The sequence below is a fragment of the Conger conger genome, chromosome 15, assembly GCF_963514075.1.
Source record: "Conger conger chromosome 15, fConCon1.1, whole genome shotgun sequence".
In the NCBI taxonomy this organism is placed as follows: domain Eukaryota; kingdom Metazoa; phylum Chordata; class Actinopteri; order Anguilliformes; family Congridae; genus Conger; species Conger conger.
This window is the reverse complement of record NC_083774.1, coordinates 27,142,620-27,163,672: the sequence shown is the minus strand read 5'-3', so window position 1 is coordinate 27,163,672 and position 21,053 is coordinate 27,142,620. Positions and strand designations below refer to the sequence as shown.

The 21,053-nt window shown below is 44.8% G+C and overlaps 2 protein-coding genes across 4 annotated transcripts; one reads left to right on the top strand and one right to left on the bottom strand.

Annotated features, from left to right (window-relative positions):
* Positions 1-3,201: 3,201 nt before the first annotated feature.
* adat1 (adenosine deaminase tRNA specific 1) lies at positions 3,202-8,987 on the top strand. 3 transcript variants are annotated; one of them, XM_061222460.1, is made up of 10 exons: positions 3,202-3,233; positions 3,406-3,567; positions 3,848-3,916; positions 3,996-4,050; positions 4,174-4,304; positions 5,192-5,765; positions 6,483-6,628; positions 7,297-7,396; positions 7,922-8,008; positions 8,747-8,987. In XM_061222460.1, the coding sequence occupies exons 2-10, from the start codon at positions 3,411-3,413 to the stop codon at positions 8,877-8,879; spliced, it is 1,452 nt and encodes a 483-aa protein (XP_061078444.1). In that variant the 5' UTR covers positions 3,202-3,233; positions 3,406-3,410; the 3' UTR covers positions 8,880-8,987. The 3 variants fall into 3 exon arrangements, with proteins under 3 accessions (XP_061078444.1, XP_061078443.1, XP_061078442.1); XM_061222459.1 differs by having other exon boundaries at positions 3,213-3,303; XM_061222458.1 differs by having other exon boundaries at positions 3,224-3,567.
* Positions 8,988-9,422: 435 nt separating this feature from the next.
* gabarapl2 (GABA(A) receptor-associated protein like 2) lies at positions 9,423-19,580 on the bottom strand. Its single transcript, XM_061221744.1, has 4 exons — positions 19,392-19,580; positions 12,529-12,584; positions 11,101-11,273; positions 9,423-10,028 (listed from the first exon to the last, which is right to left on the bottom strand). Exons 1-4 carry the CDS (start codon positions 19,423-19,425, stop codon positions 9,938-9,940), a joined length of 354 nt encoding a protein of 117 aa, XP_061077728.1. The 5' UTR covers positions 19,426-19,580; the 3' UTR covers positions 9,423-9,937.
* Positions 19,581-21,053: the final 1,473 nt, after the last annotated feature.

Sequence of the window (21,053 nt, the reverse complement as noted above, 5' to 3'; positions counted from 1 at the left end):
CATGTTAATTGTCTGATTCCAAATCTAAAATTGAGGCAAATCAAGACACCCCCCACCTTTAAATACACCAAATACATTATACAGGACATCTTCAATAAAGATTATATTATATCAACTGCAAATACCAACAACACAGCAACAGCTAATGTATCATATATCTATGTAAGAGACAAAAAAATTAGACGGACCTTATTAAGAGAAGGTTCGTATGAAAGGTGAGAGAAATGTGGCCATTTTTTTTCATTGTGAAGAGCAGTGTTATATTGTAATGAAACAAATAAATGAAATTAAAATCTGAAGAGTGTAATTTGTGTGATTAATTAATGTGTGGGTAAGATTCCAGGGTACAAAAACAGAAAGTAATTGCCCGGTGTGTGTAAGCCATTTGTGTGTTTTCACCCCACAAACCCCAGATCAGCCATTCAGCCATGTGTATTCACCCAACTGATCTCAGATCAGCCATGTGTATTCACCCAACTGATCTCAGATCAGCCATGTGTATGCAGCCCTCTGATCTCAGATCAGCTATGTGTATGCAGCCCTCTGATCTCAGATCAGCTATGTGTACTCATCCCTCTGATCTCAGATCAGATCAGCCATGTGTAGTCACCCCTCTGATCTCAGATCAGCAATTCAGCCATGTGTATTCAACCCCCTGATCTCAGATCAGCCATGTGTATTCACCCCTCTGATCTCAGATCAGCCATGCAGCTGTGTGTATTCACCCCACCATTGAGATAGAATGAACCGGAATGAGAGAATAAAATGTATATCTTCTGTGCAGCTGAGAATTTTTCCCTGTCGAGTAATTAGTTCAGTATTAAGACATTAGAATTTAAAAGTACTGTCTGAAAATGGCATACATTTGCCAGTATAAAGTCAGAGTTTTGAATGGACTTGAATGGGGAAATATTCTTTTTGGCACCAGAGGTTCTGGGGGAATGTCAATCCCCAGTCCACTGCACCCCATTCACCTCAGTACAGCCAAATGAACAAGGTGTCTCCACTGTCCACCCAGTTACATTCACAGTTATAACAGCAGTCCCCAGGTCTAAGATATATTATTGAATGTGGATTATATTGAGAGTTGGAATTATTTTACCGTCAACATTGAGTTTAAGTCTGGTAGTGTACCACAATAAATGTACAGTCAGTTACTATAAGTCATAAGATGTTATTCTGAGGTGGCGTTTACATTAATTACATTCATTCACCAAATGCTGCTTACCCAGTGCAGCATACAATGTGGAAAAACATAAGGGCTTTCATCTGATTAATAATTCATACGAGCAATAATACGAGCTAGACCTGGCTATCCACATTCCTAAGTAAGCACCATCATGAAAGCACTAATGCTAATTACTGCTATTATGGCTTTTCCACCCAGGTACCAAACCCATTCCGGTACTGGAGTGGATGTGTGTGTAAAAAAATCATATATGAAAACACACACATATTTCATTCATAACAAGCCATAGAAATGCTACAACCTGAATTAGTATATAAAATGGGTGTCAACCAGCAGCCAATTAAGGCCTTGAGAACTCTTCTGCCGGGTACACGTCAAAAAACCAGCCATCACAGTGGCCCTCCAGGATTTGAGTTTGAGATCTGTAGTATAAAAAGTTTTTTTTTTTAAAGAATCACATGTGGTCAAAGAACACATTGTCAGATTTTAAGGGCATTTTTATACATTTTGGTTTCACCATGTAAAACTTATAATCCTCCCCATTTCAGGTCACCATATTGTTTGGGACACAGCAATGTTAAAATGAAAGTAGTCACGTTTAGTATTTTGTTGCATATCCTTTGCATGCAATGACTGCTTGAAATCTGCTATTCATGGACATCGCCAGTTGATGGGTGTCTTTTCTGGTGATGCTTAGCCAGGCCTGTATTGCAGCCATCTTTAGGCAATTAAACACACCTGAGAAATTACAAACAACTCTGAAGCCATGCGTCCCAAACGTTATGGTGCCCTGAAATGGGAGACTATGCGTCAACATATTTCTACATGGTTAAACTAAAATCTATTTATAAAATACCCTTTGATAAAATCATGTTAATTGTCTGATTCCAAATCTAAAATTGAGGCAAATCAAGACATAATGGATATTTGTCCCAAACAATATGGAGGGCACTGTACATACAAAAATATATTTCTTTTTTTACCCAGTGGGCTAATTTGTCCTCTGTACTTGACCCATCCTAGCGTCTTAGTAACAGTGGGTAGCCACAGTGCAGCACCCGGCGTACCATTCTGAGGTCAGTACCTCATGATATTGGCAGAATTACACCTAACCTGACATTTGGTGAAACCTGAAATTAGCTTTAGCTTTGGTGTCGGAGGAAACCGAGAGGAAAAACACAAGAACACATTTGGCACAAAGAGGAGTTTCTCCGATCGTCCTTCTTGCAATGCAACAGTGCTAACCACTGTATCAATCCATTTGCTTGAAGTACTGAAGGCTTTTATTCTGAAAATTGTCCAAGCATGCGATGCAGTCCACATTTGGAAATTCAAACCAAAATAGACTACTCGTTTTCCACTCTGCTTGGGTACTGATACTTGCGTGAGAACGGCACCTTGGCTTAATATAATATGTCATTGTACTTCCATATCAGGCTCAGTCGTTAAATTTCTGCATAGAAGTCATGAATGGTGATATACCTAATTCTGCATCCTTTCATTGGCTTCACTAGTCAACCGGAACTTTCTCTTTCTTAGCGAACTTCGACATCAGCCGGAACTTCATATAACAACCGGAAAAATACACAGGAGTGCAATTCATTTTAGTGCCTGTTTCTCTCTGCTTAAAAAACAATATGTACTTAGTGTATGCAAGTGAGATTGTTATGTTTATTGCAGTTTATTCCCAATCGCAATTATTCCCGACTTTCCCGTCTGTTACTGCCTTTCTGGAATGTGGACATGGTCCAGGAAAGCGGCAAAGCAAACTGGCAGTTTTTCAGGAAATGGCATATGACACATACAGAGGCATTACACTAAATTACACTACTGGCATTTGGCAGACGCAATAGAATGATTTACACTTATGTAGGAACAATAAACAGCTTACATAGCTAAACAAACGTTGCTATGTAAGCTGCTTATTGTTCCTATGTACGTGTAAAGAAAGGACATATACATATGCCGCTTTTATTTTGAAAATAAAACTTGAAACGTCGGAGGGAAGTACATTTCCTGCTCAGACTTCTGAGAGCATGTTATTGTGAGGAGTTCTACGTTATGTGTTAAAAGATTCATATGTTCAAATGTGTGAAATGATATGAACTAACATTGTGAGCAAAGACGGCAGTTACTTTCCGTTAGCTTTACTTAAAAAGAACATGCCTATAAATAGAAACACGTTATTATAACACCTTCTTTAAAAACCTTCGCAGGCAGTATGTGGTCCCCTGATGAGATTGCCCGTTTGTGCTACAACCGCTTCAACGAACTGCCAAAAAGAGGCAAACCAGAGCTGGGGCGAGAGTGGACGCTTCTGGCGGCGGTTGTGAAACTGTCCGAAGCGCAGTCCCAGTGTCAGCCGAAGCGAAAAATAGGTGGGTAGAGCGGCGTTTTGTTATTTTAATGCATCTTACTTATGCACGCCTTGATCTGTAAATATCAATATCAAGTAATTGGTAGATTGTACGACTCCCTTCAGTTAGCGGCTCCCAACACTATTGCTCAGAAAATATTCTGAAATTGACTTTCCATTATAGTGATTAAATAAACTCGCCATTCAGGTGCAACGGGAGGTCAATGAATCTCAAAAGACCGACTACATCACGGCTGTAAGTTTTGCGTCACCAGTGTGTCACCTGACTTCTTGCTCTACAGTTGAAAAGGAGGTGGTGTCGTTGGGGACGGGTACCAAGTGCATCGGACAATCAGCCATGAGTCCCCGGGGTAAGACCCCTGAATTTCATCCGACTTTACCCATTCTTTGGGAAGTGTACTTGTCACCTCTGACTTTACCCCCCTCCAGGTGATGTGCTGAATGACAGCCATGCTGAGGTCATCGCCAGAAGGGGCTTCGTCAGGTAAGGGAGTGGTCTCGCAGCATACCTTCGTACTTTATTTTACCAGTGTCTGTGCGCACGTGTGATAAAATACTCTGTGTGTGTGTGTGTGTGTTTGGGTGGGTGTGTGTGTGTGTCCTGTAGGTACCTAACAGAGGAGCTGAGGAGGGCAGTAGTCGGGGAGGGCAGCAGGGTGTTCTGCCCCGGAGACGAGACGGGGAAATGGAGGCTGCTCGACGGCGTCTCGTTCGTCTTCTTCACCAGCCACACCCCCTGTGAGTCCACCGTCCATATGTAACGCATGGGGATTGGCTGGAGGGATACGAGCCAGTCGGTGATTGGGTATGTTTCACTCATGCCCCTGGTGGGGCAGCCCAGATGCCCAGCTCTGGGCAGATAGCGAATGCAGTGCAATATTGAGCAGCTGTACGATGAGCCTATGCAGTGCGTAGGGGCCTGTATTACAAAGCAGGGTTACTGAGTTAGCTGGATAACTGCACTGAGTAAAACCCAAAGCAGCTGTTTTTACAATCTATATTCGGGAGGGTTCTGGGTTTTACTCAGTTAACCAACTATGTTGGTAATTCTGTTTCATGATATAGACCCAGGCATATTAATTCTCAAAATAACACATACTAGGTGCCCCGAATGAGAAGTAGTTTTAAAACTGAAACCTTTATTTCAGGAATGAATAATCAGATTAATCAAAAGTGCAAAAGTATTGTCAAGTAAAGTGTGTGCACAGTTAACTTTTTAAAATACTTGCTTCCTTGACAACTTTTGCGGTCTGTGATTTTCCTTTTTTGCTCTTTGAGCCAGGACATTTTCCACCCTCACCAGTTTGCTGAGTCAATGGGGTAATGGGGTGTGGCCTGGCTGGGCTAGGTACATTCCACACAAACCTACATTCAAACAGTTGATCGCTTACAGCTGGGTGGTCTTTTTTTCCTGACTTAGCTGGATAACGGTGCTGAGTAAAACCCAGAACGGCTCTTTTTACTTCAATCCATTCTCCAGATTTGGGAGAGTTCCGGATTTTAACTAACCTCAGTTATCCAGCTAGTTCAGTAAATCTGCTTTGTGATTCAGGCCCCTGGTCTGATTGGGCTCAAACACGAGCTCCCAGAGGGTCTCACCCGCCTGTGCACACACACCTTTACAGGTGGCGATGCCTCTATCATCCCCATGACTGACAGCCAGTCGCAGCCCTGTCTGCCAGTTGGAACAGAGGAAGGAACCGACGGGACCAATGAGGCGCCCGGAGTTACAGTCGGGGGCGGGGCCTTGAGACGGCTGATGGAGGAGGAGGAGGAGGAGGGTGGCGGGGCCTGCAAACGCCCCCGGCTGGATACAGAGGAAGAGGAGGAAGAGGAGGCGTCACCCAAGGGCCGCCACTCACCCGCCAAACGTAGTGCGAAGGACCCTGATATCCCCGCTCTGGGGGAGCAGGCTAAGGACGTTCACCGGACGGGGGCCAAGTGCGTCCCCGGGGCCCCGGCGGACCCTCGGGAGGGGGGGCCGGGGTACCACAGCGTGGGGGCGCTGAGGGTGAAGCCGGGGCGCGGCGAGCGCACCCGCTCGCTCTCCTGCAGCGATAAGATGGCGCGCTGGGCCGCGCTGGGCTGCCAGGGCGCACTGCTCTCACACTACCTGCAGGGGGCGCTGCGCTTCAGCGCCGTGGTGACGGGGAAGTGTCCCTACAGCCCGGAGGCCATGCGGAGGGCGCTGAGCGGCAGGTGAGGGCAGGAGGGGCCAGGTAGGCATCCTCATTTCACCAAACCTTTATTTACACAGGATGGGGCAATGAGAACCAAGTCCTCTTTTACCTGTTCGCCCAGTGAACAAAACAAAGCAGTGATTGATACAGGGCATGGAAAATAACTAAATATATGAATGAAAACATAAGAATAAGTAAAGCACAAGATAGAAGTGTAATTGTAATATAAAATACAATTATAAAACAATAAAATATACAAATATTAAACATTACAAAATACAAATAATAAAAAAATAAATTAATGAAACTGGATACACCATTTGGCCTGCTCTACTCTTTTTAAATGTATTTTGTTTATTGCTGTATTCAAACAGTAACATGTAACAGTAGATAGCTTATAGAACAGTACTTGTATATATCATCCAAAGGAAATTAAATGCATAAAATATTTACATATAAATGAAAATGTTTTTGTCCTTTTCTCTCTCCTCCTGCTCCTCCACTCTGTGATATTGGTTGAGGGTGTGTATATGTGTGTGTTGTTCTTTCAGTCGCAATAGCAGTAAAAAAGGCCAGCAGTATGCTAGCATGCATGAGAGTTGAGTATACATGGTTATACTCACCCTGTACTACTGCCCTACAGAAGAGCTCAGAGGTGACTGCTGCTCTTCAGCGGACGGCCCGGTGTGTGTGGTGAGGGAATGAGCCTAACCCGGCGCGTGTCTGGTGTCTGCAGGTGTGCGCATGTGACGGGGCTGCCCGCTGGGTATGAGCTGCAGCCTGTGCAGCTGCTGCAGTCCAGTGTGGAGTTCACACACAGCCAGGGGGAGACGGAGCGCTGCCACCAGCAGGGACAGGGCCGGGTCTCTCCCTGTGGGGCAGGTGGGATGCGTCTCTTCACCTGTCCTCTCTCTCTCTGCCTCTTCACCTCTTCATCTGTCCTCTCTCTGTCTCTGTCTCTCCTTCTCTCTCTGTCTCTGTATATGTCCTTTTTTTACACGTACATAGGAACAATAAGCAGCTTACATAGCTACGTTTGTTTAGCTATGTAAGCTGTTTATTGTTCCTACATAAGTGTAAATCATTCTATTGCGTCTGCCAAATGCCAGTAGTGTAATGCCTCTGTATGTGTCATATGCCATTTTCTGAAAAGCAGCTGCCAGTTTGCTTTGCCGCTTTCCTGGACCATGTCCACATTCCAGAAAGGCAGTAACAGCCGGGAAAGTCGGGAAAATTTGGTTGGAAAAAATAAAAAAAGTACAGTTTTTCAACGAGCGCAAAAGAGGCAAATTGTGTTTGATATAGTGCTATGTACCACAATGAATTTTAAGTGGATAAAATTTGATTATATTTAGAGACTAATTAACCAGTATGGTATTCATAACAAATATACACTACTTTTCACTTCTTCTTTAACAATTCTTTGTGTATTCCTCACTTTGTATATAGACACCCAGATTTAATAGTATGTGTTCTTTTTTTGTCAAATGTGCTTTTAATGTCGCTAATTTGTTTCGAATGGCCATGTCATGTTTCTGTTTCTATTGCAGCCATCAGCTGGTGTGCTGTCGCTGATCAGCCACTAGATGTCACTGCAAACGGCTACAAACAGGGAGTGACAAAAACGTATCTCGGTACAGAAAAATCCAGGTACCAGTATCGGTTCAGTTTGATGTCTAGAAAAAAGAAAAAAATGCACTGTTGGCACCAGTTCAATTTCTGCTGATTAATTGCCTCAGTTAATCGGGACATTGAAGAAGTGATCTCAAACTGTCCTTGAAACCGCACCCTTTTAATCCGATTTAGCATACCAGCTGAGCCACTCCTAAAAGTCTGTCAGTGCCTCGGTTTCCTCTTGAGCTTTTGTTGGAGTGGTTTAAGATCTTGTATTACACATTTTCTTTATTTGCTGTTTTCATTTTATCATTTTTGTAGTGTGTATTTTGTTTTAAAACATATTTTTCATTGTATTAATTTGCATTAAACGGGTTCATTTGTAGTAAAGTGAAGCTTTGGCAAATGCTATACAAGTCATTTCTGATAAAAAAAAGTTTGCTTTTACAAAGCTGTATGTAAGAATAATGCATTTACATAAGTTATATTGTCGTATAGATTTGTTATTGATCAGAAAAACAGCTGTCTGTTCTTTATTGATGGCTGTATATCTGTCTGCAGGTCTTTGATCTGTAAGGCTGAACTCTTCCACTGCTTTCTGAATCTGCTGGCAGTCACAGAAGACTCTCAACTCCCACCATCCTTAAGGTAAGGGAGGTGTGTGTGTGTGTGTGTGTGTAAGATGTTCTGTTCTTTATTGTCCCTGTAACTGGACTCCACGTCCTCGCCATCAGTCCCAGGGGTGATGACACCGCACACACAATGGCCAGCAATGCATTTCATCAGTCAGTAACGCAGGTGTACAGATGACAAACATATGCTGCTTAGAGACACGTACACACACACACATTCTCTCAAACATAGCCTTTCTCAGACGCGGTGACCCACACATACACACACATTCTCTCAAACGGAGCCTTTCTCAGACACGATGACACACAAGCACACACACACGCACACACCTTCTCTCACACGCAGCCTTTCTCAGACGCGGTAACCCACACATAGACACACACACATTCCCTCAAATGCAGCCTTTTCTAGACACGGTGACACACACACTCACACACATTCCCTCAAACGCAGCCTTTCTTAGGCACGGTCACACACACACACACATACACACACACACCTTCTCTCATGCACAGCCTTTCTCAGATGCGGTGACCCACTCATCCAAACAAAGACATGTACACAGCTTCTCAGAAACTCTCAGACATTCGCACGCACTGTGGGCTCCTCCGCTCTGATGAGGTCACACACAGGAAATAGCAGTTTGGCCGGGGGGGTGTGGGGGGGGGGAGAGAGAGAGGGGCTAAGCCCCAGTAATAGGTTGCAGGTTTGGGCAGGCGACAGACTTCCACACACATCTCCTGCTGTCCGTAGGGGGAAGGAGCTGAGCACGTACTGGGACTACAAGCGGGCTGCGCAGACGTACCAGCAGGCCTGGCTGCAGCTGCGTACGCAGGCCTTCCCACTGTGGCTGCGCTGCCCGCGAGACCTGCTGCTGTTCCAGTGAGCCGCCGTGCCTACAGACTGTGTGTGTGCCTGTGTGTGTGCGTGTGTGTGCCTGTGTGTGTGTGTGTGTGTGTGTGTGCAAGTCTGTATGAGTGTGTGTGTGTGTGTGTGTGTGTGTGTGTGTGTGCGCGCGCAAGTCTGTATGAGTGTGTGTGTGTGTGTGTGCAAGTCTGTTTGTGTATGTGTGTGTGTGTGCGCAAGTCTGTATGAGTCTGTGTGTGTGTGTGTGCAAGTCTGTATGTATGAGTCTGTGTGTGTGTGTGTGTGTGTAAGTCTGAAGTCTGTGTGTATGAGTTTGTGCGTGTGTGTAAGTCTGTGTGTATGAGTTTGTGTGTGTGTGTGTGTGTGTGTGTGTGTGTGTGTGTGTGTGTGAGTGTGTGTGTGGGGTGAAAATCTGTATGTATGAGTCTGTGTCTGTATGTGTGGTGCAAGTCTGTATGTATGAGTTTGTGTGTGTGCGCGTTAGTGTATACCGCATGTGGTCGTGCCATGGTTCACCAATGTATTCCTAAGGTTTTCAAATAAAGATGCAAAAAAGAACCGATTTTAAATTTATTTTTTATTGGTTAGGTCATCCAGCTACCTCACCTTTCAAATATTTTAACTTAAAATTTTGAATATAATCTAAAAAAAAAAAAAGAAAAGAAAGAAAAGTGAAGAACTCCAAACAACAGTAAAGCAAACAAAAAAAATTATAATATTAATGAAATCTAATACAAAATATCAAGCACTTTCAAAAATACAGCAAACTCATTCACAGATCAAAAGAAAAACAAAATGGAGTCGCTCCGTCGTTCACATATTTTTAGCGATCTAATGTATACAGCATGGGTACAGGACAAGAGGTCCGCAGACACGGATGCATCGATTATATGATTAATATAGTGATCATTCTTACAAATGCCCACATTCTCATGATATGTGGTACAGTCACACTCGAAGGGGAATGAGGGGGGGAAAGGTGTGGGGAGTGTGTGTGGGGGGGGAGGGGGGGGGGCAGGTTGGGGTGGTAGTGATTGGGCTGGCCAGAGGTCAGGCAGAGGGTCGGAGGTCCAAGGTCTAAAAGCCGAAAGTGTTCTCTCCGCTGTACGCCACATACAAAAACCCGTCCTCGTCCCTCTCCTTCTCGTACAGCTGTCCCATCGTGAGGCTGCGGGGGGCGACAGAGAGCAATGAGTGAGAGGGGACGCGTGCAAGCGCACACGCACACACACACACACACACACACACACACAGTCCGCCCGTAATGACACATTTCCTGTCTTTGGAAGGGCCTTTCAGCCTGTCCTTTGTATCCAAAAAGTATTTTCTTCCAACCTCTCCTACTGTCAGCAAATATGACTGGCTTTTGTGTTACAGCGACAGCGATTGGACCAGACCACGGGTGGGTGGTGGGGGTTACTGGATGAAGCTACGGGCTTTGTAAGACTGCGATTGGTTGAAAGTTGAGGGGTCTCTGGAGTGTACGTTCAACTGAGAACGGAAAGTGCCAGAAGTTTTTGGTTCAGTGGCAGCAATACCCAGAGGTCACTCCCGAGAACAGTGGCGCTCAGAAACATGTTCACAGCCCCGACACGCGCCTGAAATCCACACGCAGAACTCGACGTGTGACTAACAAATGAGCTACGCGCTAAAACCGGCCGCCAGAGTTTGGACAGACTCCAAACCTGACCTGGGCTAACGGCCCTGTTGAATGAAAGCCGCAGTAAAGGTGTTCCACTGCGGTACTGCCATTGTGGCTCTTATTTGTTCGGCTTTGGTAGCAAGCAGTCCCCTTGTGGCCTAAAGGGTGGTGAAGGCAGGCAGTGTGCCGCCCGCCCTGAGGCCCTGGTCCCCTTGCAACCCCCTGCTGTTGCGGCCACGTCCCCTTTCACATGGATATCAGTTTCTCATACTCTCCTGGAGACAGAAAGCTGTGCTCTGGCTGGTTGGAACAATAGAGTGTAGGTTCCTGTTACACAACACCCTCACTACACACATACGCAATATCAGACCTACTGACATAGAAACTGGCATATATCCTGTTAACATGCAGACGCAAAATCAGTAAGTGGCCAGAATGACTGGAGGGAGGAGTGCCCTGATCTCCCAGGTATGACGTTAACGGTCGGCGAGTGTTTTCTTTAAAGGAAGTGAAAATGAAATCTTATCCATTGGGGTCAATGACGCCTTTGGGCAACCACAGCCCTGGGACCCTGTTCCCACCCACCCTGACCTCTGACCTGGACTGGGGGACGGTTTTGTCGACGAACAGGAAGATGGCCTTTTCGGACGGCAGTTGAATCCGCTTCCTGATGATCCACATGAACTGGGCCACTGTGATGTCAGAGGGAACCAGGTACTTCCGCTTGTCAATGTCCACGATCTGTGAGCCCGACACCTTCTCCACGATCACCTGAGGCGCACACACAAATACACATGTACACGCGTATGCATACATATAGACTAGCGTAGTGGTTAAGGTACATGACTGGGACCGTGGTTCGAGGTCGGTGGTTCGATCCCCGGTGTAGCCACAATAAAATCCGCACAGCCTTTGGGCCCTTGAGCAAGGCCCTTTACTCTGCATTGCTCCAGGGGAGAACTGTCTCCTGCTTAGTCTAATCAGCCGTGGATAAGAGCAAATGGCATGAATGTAATGTACTTCCAAAGGTGGATCTGGGGAAAGGGCCAGAAGACAGAGCGAACGTGTATTAGGAAAATGGAACACCCTTGCTCTCTCAAGTGTCATCTTAAGCCAAGTCAATCGCAGATGTGGCAGATGGGGAAAGGGTGGATCCACAGGTTGATCAGTTACACATCATGCGTTCCAAAACAAAGTCATTCTACAAAGGATGCTCTCGTGTTTCCTAGCTCAAGCATCCTCCAGGAGCCTCCCAGCGTTGCTCCTTTGAGCATTTAACGGGTCGGAATGTCCCTGAAAATGTCAGACCACGATTGCTCTCCGGATCAGTCGAGGACCAAGGACGGCTAAATTAAGGGATTGTGTGCTAAAGTATCTCAGTATAGGAGTACTGATCTGAGATCAGTTATACCTTTTTGCTCATAATGGTCAAGGTTAGGATATAGCCAGAGGACACCTGTTCCTAGATCAGCAGTCCTACTCTGAGCCACTTTACGCATTCTCGGCTCCCTCCCAAACCTACTTCAAGCCAGGCTTGGGCTTGCAAATTTCAAAGTCCAAAAGAGTGGCGACATCACTTTTTAAAACGGAAAGCGCCCTGAATTTAACGACTATAAGCGCAAGCAGAGGGTGAGTCAACATGTCAGTTAGCCTTTTTAAGCCTTTTTAAATGACAGGAAGGGATCTACAATTGTCTTGTAACAATGTTTTAATACAGAAATCTTACCTATTGTAACTTTAAACAATTCAAAGGTTTACTCCCCAGAGTAAAATGTAACAGATAGCCCTTCGCAGGAAACCTCACTCTACCAGTGCTACCACAGAGACAGACAGACTCTCTTTGGGTGGGCGGCGCTCCAGAACTTGTTCTAGCATGACAAGGTGAGGGTTCCCCTGACAAATCCACCCCTCCCTGGGCAATAGTATAACCAGCTATGCATCAAACCCCGCGGGGCCATGGGATTCGGTTCGGACTCAAGTGTACCGCTCGGGATTCAAAGAGACTCGCAGGCACTGGCACACTTACCGGGACTCTGTCCGGATACTTGTTGCGGATTTTGGCCGACTCCACGCACCTGTGTTCTGCGGAAAGAGGGAGAAAGGGATGAGGTGGGAGCTCTGTATATACATCCAGCCCCAAACCTGGAATGATTGGGATCGGACTGGTCGGTAAAATATGGCAGTGAGGTCGAATTGGTCATTCTTGAGCCGATCACAGATAAGGTACCCAAGGGGAGCCAATGGCATGCATAGTTGCAGAATATAGAAAGAACAACATAATGCAGAATATAGGCTTATTCCAACAAAATAACTAACACATAGCAAGAGACTATTAGCAGTAATGACATTTTTCTAACAAGACTAATTTTAAGGAAAGTTCAATGGGAGGACCTGGTTGGTCTGTGCACGTTGGTGTCCCACATCAGCCCTCAATGATCAGTACAAGCACTGCCATGTTAGAAAAATCAGCATGAGCAGGTGGGTTATGTGATTTCTGAACGAAGGGTGTGTTGGGTTTTATGTGCTGATCTGGAGTCCTTAACCCTTTTCACCCAATATGTGAGTTCTTAACTGAACACTCTAATGTGGTTGTAACAGATGGTATGGTAATTCTCACTGCTCGTAATTGAAAGCAATGAAATTCTAGAACACCGTCTTTGAATTCTGAAAAAACATTCCAAAAAACCTAGCCTACTATTCAAAGGGTTAAAGTGCCCTTAAAATGGCTGTAACCCAACAGCACCCAGTGGTCCAACACCAGTCATTCATCATGGGTATCACTGCTGTGCTGCCTGATGTGTGGAGACAGACAGGACCAGTGTGGCTCTCCCCAACCCATCACAGCGATGAAGACCAGGAGAGAGAGGGTGTTTTTATTTGCTCTGATTTTGGCCGAGGAAGACTGAAGTCAATGAATAATACATTGTGTTTATGGAGAGTTTTCCATTTCCTGATTGCAAACCCCCCACCAATGAAGATGGCAGAGCCAATCAGAGCTGTGAGGTACGCACCAATGGAACACATACGGGGGTGGGGATACCATCACTGGCTGAAATAATACAGTGCACAAGCTTGACTGCAGATAAGCCGTGTTAATTCACCGCGTTTAGAGTTCGATTACTCGAGAGCTTTACAAGCATTTATCAGCTTCGGCTCCTCAGGAAAATCAATAGACGTGTGCATGTTGCAATTCTCAGGTTCCTCTCGCGTCTTTCTGTCATCACCACCTTTTGAGCCCCTTTACCGTTTTCACACCAGCGTGTTATATTCAGATTCCCTCTCATCTTCATAATCATAGCTGCACACGCAGGGTAATGAGCGTCTCTGGTTGAGGACGCGCTCTCAGCAGCAGAGGAGTGTTGTGTTTTCGAGCGCTGCGGAAACGTGAGCCGTTGGCCCTGCGCCCTGCGCCAGCTCTTATCCGCGTATCGATTTTTACGCCCGCTTCCTTTAAAGGGAGCACTCAGAGCGCTGTCTGCACGTTGGCACGGTGCGGGTTCTCAGACGGGCCGCTGACCCTCCCTCAGCCTCCAGCCCGGCGGAGCAGACCGGCGGAGACAGAGCCGACGGCGCTCCGTAGTCGATGCTGTGCGTGTTCTGCGGCCGGACGCCCGAGGTCGCCGCGACGCTCGCTTCCGTGGCTAAATGCTAAACGGTAAATGGCAGGCATTTATATAGCGCCTTTATCCAAAGCGCTGTACAATTGATGCTTCTCCATTCACCCATTCATACACACTTACACACCAACGGCGATTGGCTGCCATGCAAGGCCCCGACCAGCTCGTCAGGAGCATTTCTGGGGGTTAGGCGTCTTGCTCAGGGACACTTCGACACCGCCCGGGCGGGGGATCGAACCGGCAACCCTCCGACTGCCAGACGACTGCTCTTACTGCCTGAGCCTGAGCCATGTCGGCCCCTAAACACGGGTACCTGGACCTGTCAATAATCCTAGCCCCTCCCGCCTTGTCACAAGCCCAGAATCTCCCTGGACTCAACTGTCTCTTACGCTCTACCACAGGGGTTCCAAAACTGAGGGTCAGGACCCCGATGTTGGGTCACTCGATTTCAGGATGGGGTCGCCTGAAAATCTTTATGAAGATAAAATGTCATTTTTGTTCTGTTGGGGTGGTGTGTATGGGTGGGGTGTTCGGGTTGTGTAAGTTTTGAACATTATTTTGGGGCCACATCAGGAAAATGTTTGGGAACCCCTGCTCTACCACCTTTCAGACCTGTGGTCAGATACGTAATTGTTGTAATTGTTTTGGATTCACATACTTTTCTACGCTTTACGGTGGTTGTCTGGTGTATTGGGATCCTATGAAATACAAAAAGTGCAAACCCTGCCTTCTGGCGAGATCGATCGTGCACGGAAAAGTATTTGGATCCAAAATCATTCAGTAATTGACCCAGGTCTGCCACCTTTACCTTTTGCCAGATTTACACCATATTATTGGTGTTTTCCAGGGACATGTTTTAGGACAGGAGCCATATGCATTTCTGTTTCCACTGTAATATTCACAATGCACTGAATGTCATTTGTGATACTGACCAGTGAGCCGGCGGATCAAAGGACCCAGTGGTCCAATTATGTGATGCCAGCATTTCAGTATTTAGATCAATCAGGCAGGGTTCACCCCCTTATTCTTTTGATTTTAATGATAAATAATTTTTGTTGGTGATATTTCGTCGAACTTGAAACAAAACAGAAATTGTAGTGTGAATAGAATTACAATTTTGAAATATGCTCTAATATTGCAGGGCATGTTGTTACTTTAATTCATGAAATTGATTTCCTTGTGGGGGGCATAGGTAGGGGGCTTTCAGCACTTGACTTCATACACCAATTAAAAATTCATTTGGAAAAACAAATGCACTGGTTAAGGGGGAGACGGTGTGGAGTGCTTTGGTTGAAATTTGGGTGGCTGAGTTTCAGCCCAAGTACAAATTAAATGGTAAATGGTAAATGGTTGGCATTTATATAGCACCTTTATCCAAAGCGCTGTACAATTGATGCTTCCCATTCACCCATTCATACACACACTCACACACTGACGGCGATTGGCTGCCATGCAAGGCGCCAACCAGCTCGTCAGGAGCATTTCTGGGGGTTAGGTGTCTTGCTCAGGGACACTTCGACACAGCCCAGGCGGGGGATCGAACCGGCAACCCTCCGACTGCCAGACGACTGTTCTTACTGCCTGAGCCATGTCGCCCCACATCCCCCCCCTCCCACCCTGCCTGGGGTTTCATTCCCCACTGTGTCACTTTCTTTATCTTCTTTAACTTTACTGAGCCTGTCTGGTGTATTGGAACCCTATGAGATACCCTCAAAATTGCAAGCCCTGCCTTCTAGTCCTCTTCAGGTTGGCTGAACTGCAACAGACAAAATTAATCGAGCATAGAAAAGTATTGAATCCAAAACAACTACGTATTTGACCAAGGTTTGCTATCTGTAATCACCTCTGATTTCCCCCCATCTGGAAAAAAACAAACTGAAAAGGCACATAAGGAAAGTGTGCTAGTTACTTCTAATGACAAATGAAAAAGGTTGCATACTGTGGCGTTTTAAGTCCGTTTAAAAAAATATATATATAAGTTTGAAACGGTCGTCAGGTTTGCTGCGGAAATGCTAGTATCCACATTAAATGTTGCAGAGACAGTCTGTCCAGGGTCCAGTGTAATTGCGCATTATCCACTCTCGGGGAACGTTACGCTTTGGTATTGTTTGAACATTAGGGGGATGTTAGAGGAACCCTGAGTTCACATAGGGATGCATTTCAAGTGTAATTTTGGGTTATGGTTTAAAGTTATACATGAGATACGGGCCGTCAGCCCTTAGCTAGGCAAACTATACAGTTGTGTTCAAAATAATAGCAGTCCAATATGACTTACCAGATCAATCACTGTTTTTGGTAGAAAATATATTACTACATGGCAAATAATTTACCAGTAGGTGTAGTAGTCATAGAAAACCAACAGACCCAACATTCATGATACACATGCTCCTGAGTCCTGAGTAATTGAATAATTAATTGAAAGAGGCGTGTTCAAAATAATAGCAGTGTGGAGTTCAATTAGTGAGGTCATTCATTCTGTGAAAAAACAGGTGTGAATCAGGTGGCCCTTATTTAAGGATGAAGCCAGCACATGTTTGCATGCATTTCTCTCTGAAAACCTGAGAAAAATGGGTCGTTCCAGACATTGTTCAAAAGAACAGCGTACTTTGATTAAAACGTTGATTGGAGAGGAAAAAAACGTATAAAGAAGTGCAGAAAATAATAGGCTGCTCGGCTAAAATGATCTCCAATGCTTTAAAATGGAAAGCAAAACCAGAGAGACGTGGAAGAAAACGAAAGACTACCATTCGAATGGATCGAAGAATAGCCAGAATGGCAAAGACTCAGTCAATGATCAGCTCCAGGGTGATCAAAGACAGTCTGAAGTTACCGGTGAGTATTGTGACAATTAGAAGACGCCTGTGTGAAGCTAATCTATCGGCAAGAAGCCCCCTCAAAGTCCCACTGTTAAAAAAAAGACACGTGCTGAAGAGGATACAATTGGCCAAAGAACACATCAACTGGCCTAAAGAGAAATGGAGAAACATTTTGTGGACTGATGAAAGTAAGATCCAAGGGACTCAGGCAGTTTGTCAGATGACCACCAAACACTGAATTCAAGCCACAGTACACTCTGAAGACAGTGAAGCATGGTGGTGCAAGCATCATGATATGGGGATGTTTCTCTTACTATGGTGTCGGGCCTATTTATCGCATACAAGGGATCATGGATCAGTTTGCCTACATCAAAATACTTGAAGAGGTCATGTTGCCTTATGCCGAAGAGGAAATGCCCTTGAAATAGGTGTTTCAACAAGACAACGACCCCAAACACACCAGTAAGCGAGCAGCATCTTGGTTCCAGACCAACAAAATTAAAGTTATCAAGTGGCCAGCCCAATCCCCAGACCTTAATCCGTTTGAAAACTTGTGGGGTGACATCAAAAATGCTGTTTCTGAGGCAAAACCAAGAAATGCAGAGTAATTGTGGAATGTTGTCAAATCATCCTGGGCTGAAATACCTGTTCATAGGAGCCAGAAGTTGGTCGATTCCATGCAACACAGATGTGAAGCAGTTCTCACAAACTAAATATTGGTTATACAACTAAATATTAGTTTAGTGATTCACAGGAATGATAAATCCTGAAGATTTTTCAGTTTATACAGTAAATATTTGAGTTTGTAAAGAAAAATGCAGACACAGCTATTTTTTTGAACAGCCCAATATTCATTTTTCTTCATTTTCTGTAAAGTAATTAAAAACTTGACACATTTTTCTTCATGTTTTGATTTACGATATAATGTGCAGTGTTCCCAATGCATCGAAATAAAAACTATTATAAGGATTTTGAGCTTTACTCACGTTTTTAAACACACTGCTATTACTTTGAACACAACTGTATATCTGCCACCCAAATCAATGTTCGCCCCAATGAAATGCTGATGACAAACTGACGTGATCAAGAACAATGGTGCGAATGAGTGCCTCTGTGACTGACCTCCGAGGACCTCCAGACCCACGAACTGACCCGTGAAAAGTCACGTGGTTGCTGATGAATCTGATGCGGTTTAGTAGAGGCAGGAGCACCGCATTCCTGTCCACACTTCCAATCGCTCAGTCACTGACCGCTGTTTTGACAAACCCTTTTATTGAGTTTATCTAAAGAATGTCTGGCAGCTCTGCCCTTTTCCCAAGCTCCGCAGAATTCAGGAACCAAGCTGTGGTTGGTGGTACAGACAGCCGAGAATCGCCACAAGCGTATGCCAAGGCTTGCATTTTCACTAGCCCCCGTTTAAAGAAGGGAGGTTAAGGGTCATTAAGATTGCTGTGTGACAGAGATGAGGTGTGTAGTTGAGTGTGTGTAACAGGTGATGTAGGCAATTGGATGAGCAACAGTGGTCGTGTGTGTTACAGTGCTGCATAGTGACAATGTGTCTTCATTGACAGTGAGAGATTTTGGGTGAAAACTCTTAGTCCACTAAGTTTGATAGCCTTGCTGACACGGACACCCATACACACACCAGCCAGGGCCATCTTCTGAACAGATGTATTCTTCTCCAGAGGGTCTCGGGTCAGGCTGCTACAATTTAAAATCAATAACACTTTCTATTGCGTGTATGTGTGTTGGGGTGGGGGTGGGGGTGGTCATATCCTTGCTTCAGCTGTGCCATGTATTTGCGTATTCAAAGTAAGGCACACAAAAACCCTGATGCAACAGTAGCAAAAAAATAAAATAAATCACTCGGTGTGTTTCTGATGTAGACCTTTAAGATCTTACGGAGACCAATTTGGCTTTGTCCTAACTAAAAATGGTGGGTGACCATTTACATTTATTTTGGGCTCAGTTCTCTGGCTGTGAGATGCAGGTTAAAAAAAATGTTCACATGGATGTTGTACTTGTTACGTATTCTCCATATTCCACGGGAGTGCTGACGGGAGGGATACAAACAGTTGTCATTTTGTAAAGTCAGTCTGATACTGAAACAACCGACGTCAGTGTGGACCTTTCAACCCAGCTAGCTACTGCGTGACAAAGGGATCCAAGGATACCTTTCGTTTAACAAACACAATCACGCTGGCACATATAACGTTTGACATCACGCAGCTTATTTTTATCCTAGCTAATACAGCTGCGGAAACACTTGACACACATTTTGAAACGCTATTGAGCGCAGTAATGGGAAATGTTCATAGGTCACCCTCGTAGCCTAGGCCTTGAAATCCCCAAACAGCAACATGCATCTAAACAGTGTATAACCGTCCGAAAATAAAAGCGTAGTTTTCGCAGTATCGATTTCCCAGCTACCAATAATAATAAAGAAAATGCCTTACCCAGGGAATGATCTTCTTTAAACATCCATTTCATTTTTGCAGATTAGACACTGTTCTGTTGGATTCTGAAATAAAAAATGACACGGTATTGCTGTTATGTTGTATAAAAATAAAAACTGTTAACTAAAACGACAACAATGTAGCAAAACAAGCCTCAGACGTCCGAGTCCAACCCAAGCGATGATGTCACGCCTCGATCATACCATTTTAACTACAGATGGGGGAGGCCGATATGAATAAGAAAGCAAAGGCATACGGTCTCGTTCTTTCTTTTGACATATTTGGATAAATGTTTAATCAAGTCAACGTCAAATAATTTCAAATTATATCCTTATGTGTTATACGGTTGACTTTTTCGAAGTGTATATTTTGAATATCTAGTAGTACAATCCTTGACTGGAGTTCATATGTTTACATGTCTGCAAGTATGGGTCCCCACCCCCAACTTGAATGTGCGTGTATGCAAACATAGATCATAGATGGCTTTCTCTGGTTGTAATTTGTTGTATAACCTAAACTGTATATTTCACACTGTAGCTGATACATTCAAACACTCTGTGACCACTTTATTAAGAATTTATTAGACTTATTTTTGGATGTATTGGCCTTCTGCTGCTGGAGATCATCCACTTCAAGGTTAAAGTTGTGTGTTCAGAGCATCTCTGAACACACAACATAACATAGGGTTATTTGAGTTACTGTCTCCTCTGACCTACCAAGGTGTTCAGAACTGCTGCTCACTGGATGTTTTTTGCACCAAGACAGCGAAGGCAGTTTAAATTGTGGTGGCGTTTCATATGTTTTGTTATCACCTTGGTAACTAACAGCCGTCAGTCCAGCATAATGATACATATTTTGTCTTTAGCAATGCAGGGTTCTTTCTTTAGATTCGCAGGTGTGGGATCCTTGATGAATAATTAGTGTTCAGAATGTTATAAATTATCAGGTGTGTCCAAACAATCATTACATTACATTATTGGCATTTGGCAGATGCTCTTATCCAGAGCAACGTACAGTTGATTAGACTGAGCAGGAGACAATCCTTCCCTGGAGCAATGCAGGGTTAAGGGCCTTGCTCAAGGGCCCAACAGCTGTGCGGATGGTATTGTGGCTACACTGGGATTAGAACCACCGACCTTGTGTCTCCCAGTCATTTACCTTAACCACTACGCTACAGGCTGCCCCTTACAAACATATGGAGAATGTTCTGACTGGCCCTTCCAGGTGCTGTGTCCAACTAAGCCAAAGATCCTTGGTGCAGACCCCTTGGCATAGAATCAAATCCTGACTGTGCCAGAGCTGGCCATGGCTGTCTGTCTGACCGGCCGGATGACAGTTCACCACAGTGATTACAGTGACTCCCCTATTAAGGTTTTCTCTGTTTAATTCTGTATCCGTGACTCCTTTGGCTGATTGAGTGCCTAGCGTTGCCTAATGTGGGCCCTTTCCACTGTGCTGGGCTAGACTTTAACAGGGCTCATCCTGGAACTCATGTCCTATTACAAGCCCTCTCCTATGGCTGTCATTACATGCCATTGCGCCGCACTGTTTCAACATTTTTAAACGCTCAAACAACCCATTAGCTGTCTTTTTAACCCCCCAATACTCAATTTTACCTTAGAGAGAAGATACCTAACTGGTAACGTTAGCTAGCTTACCTCA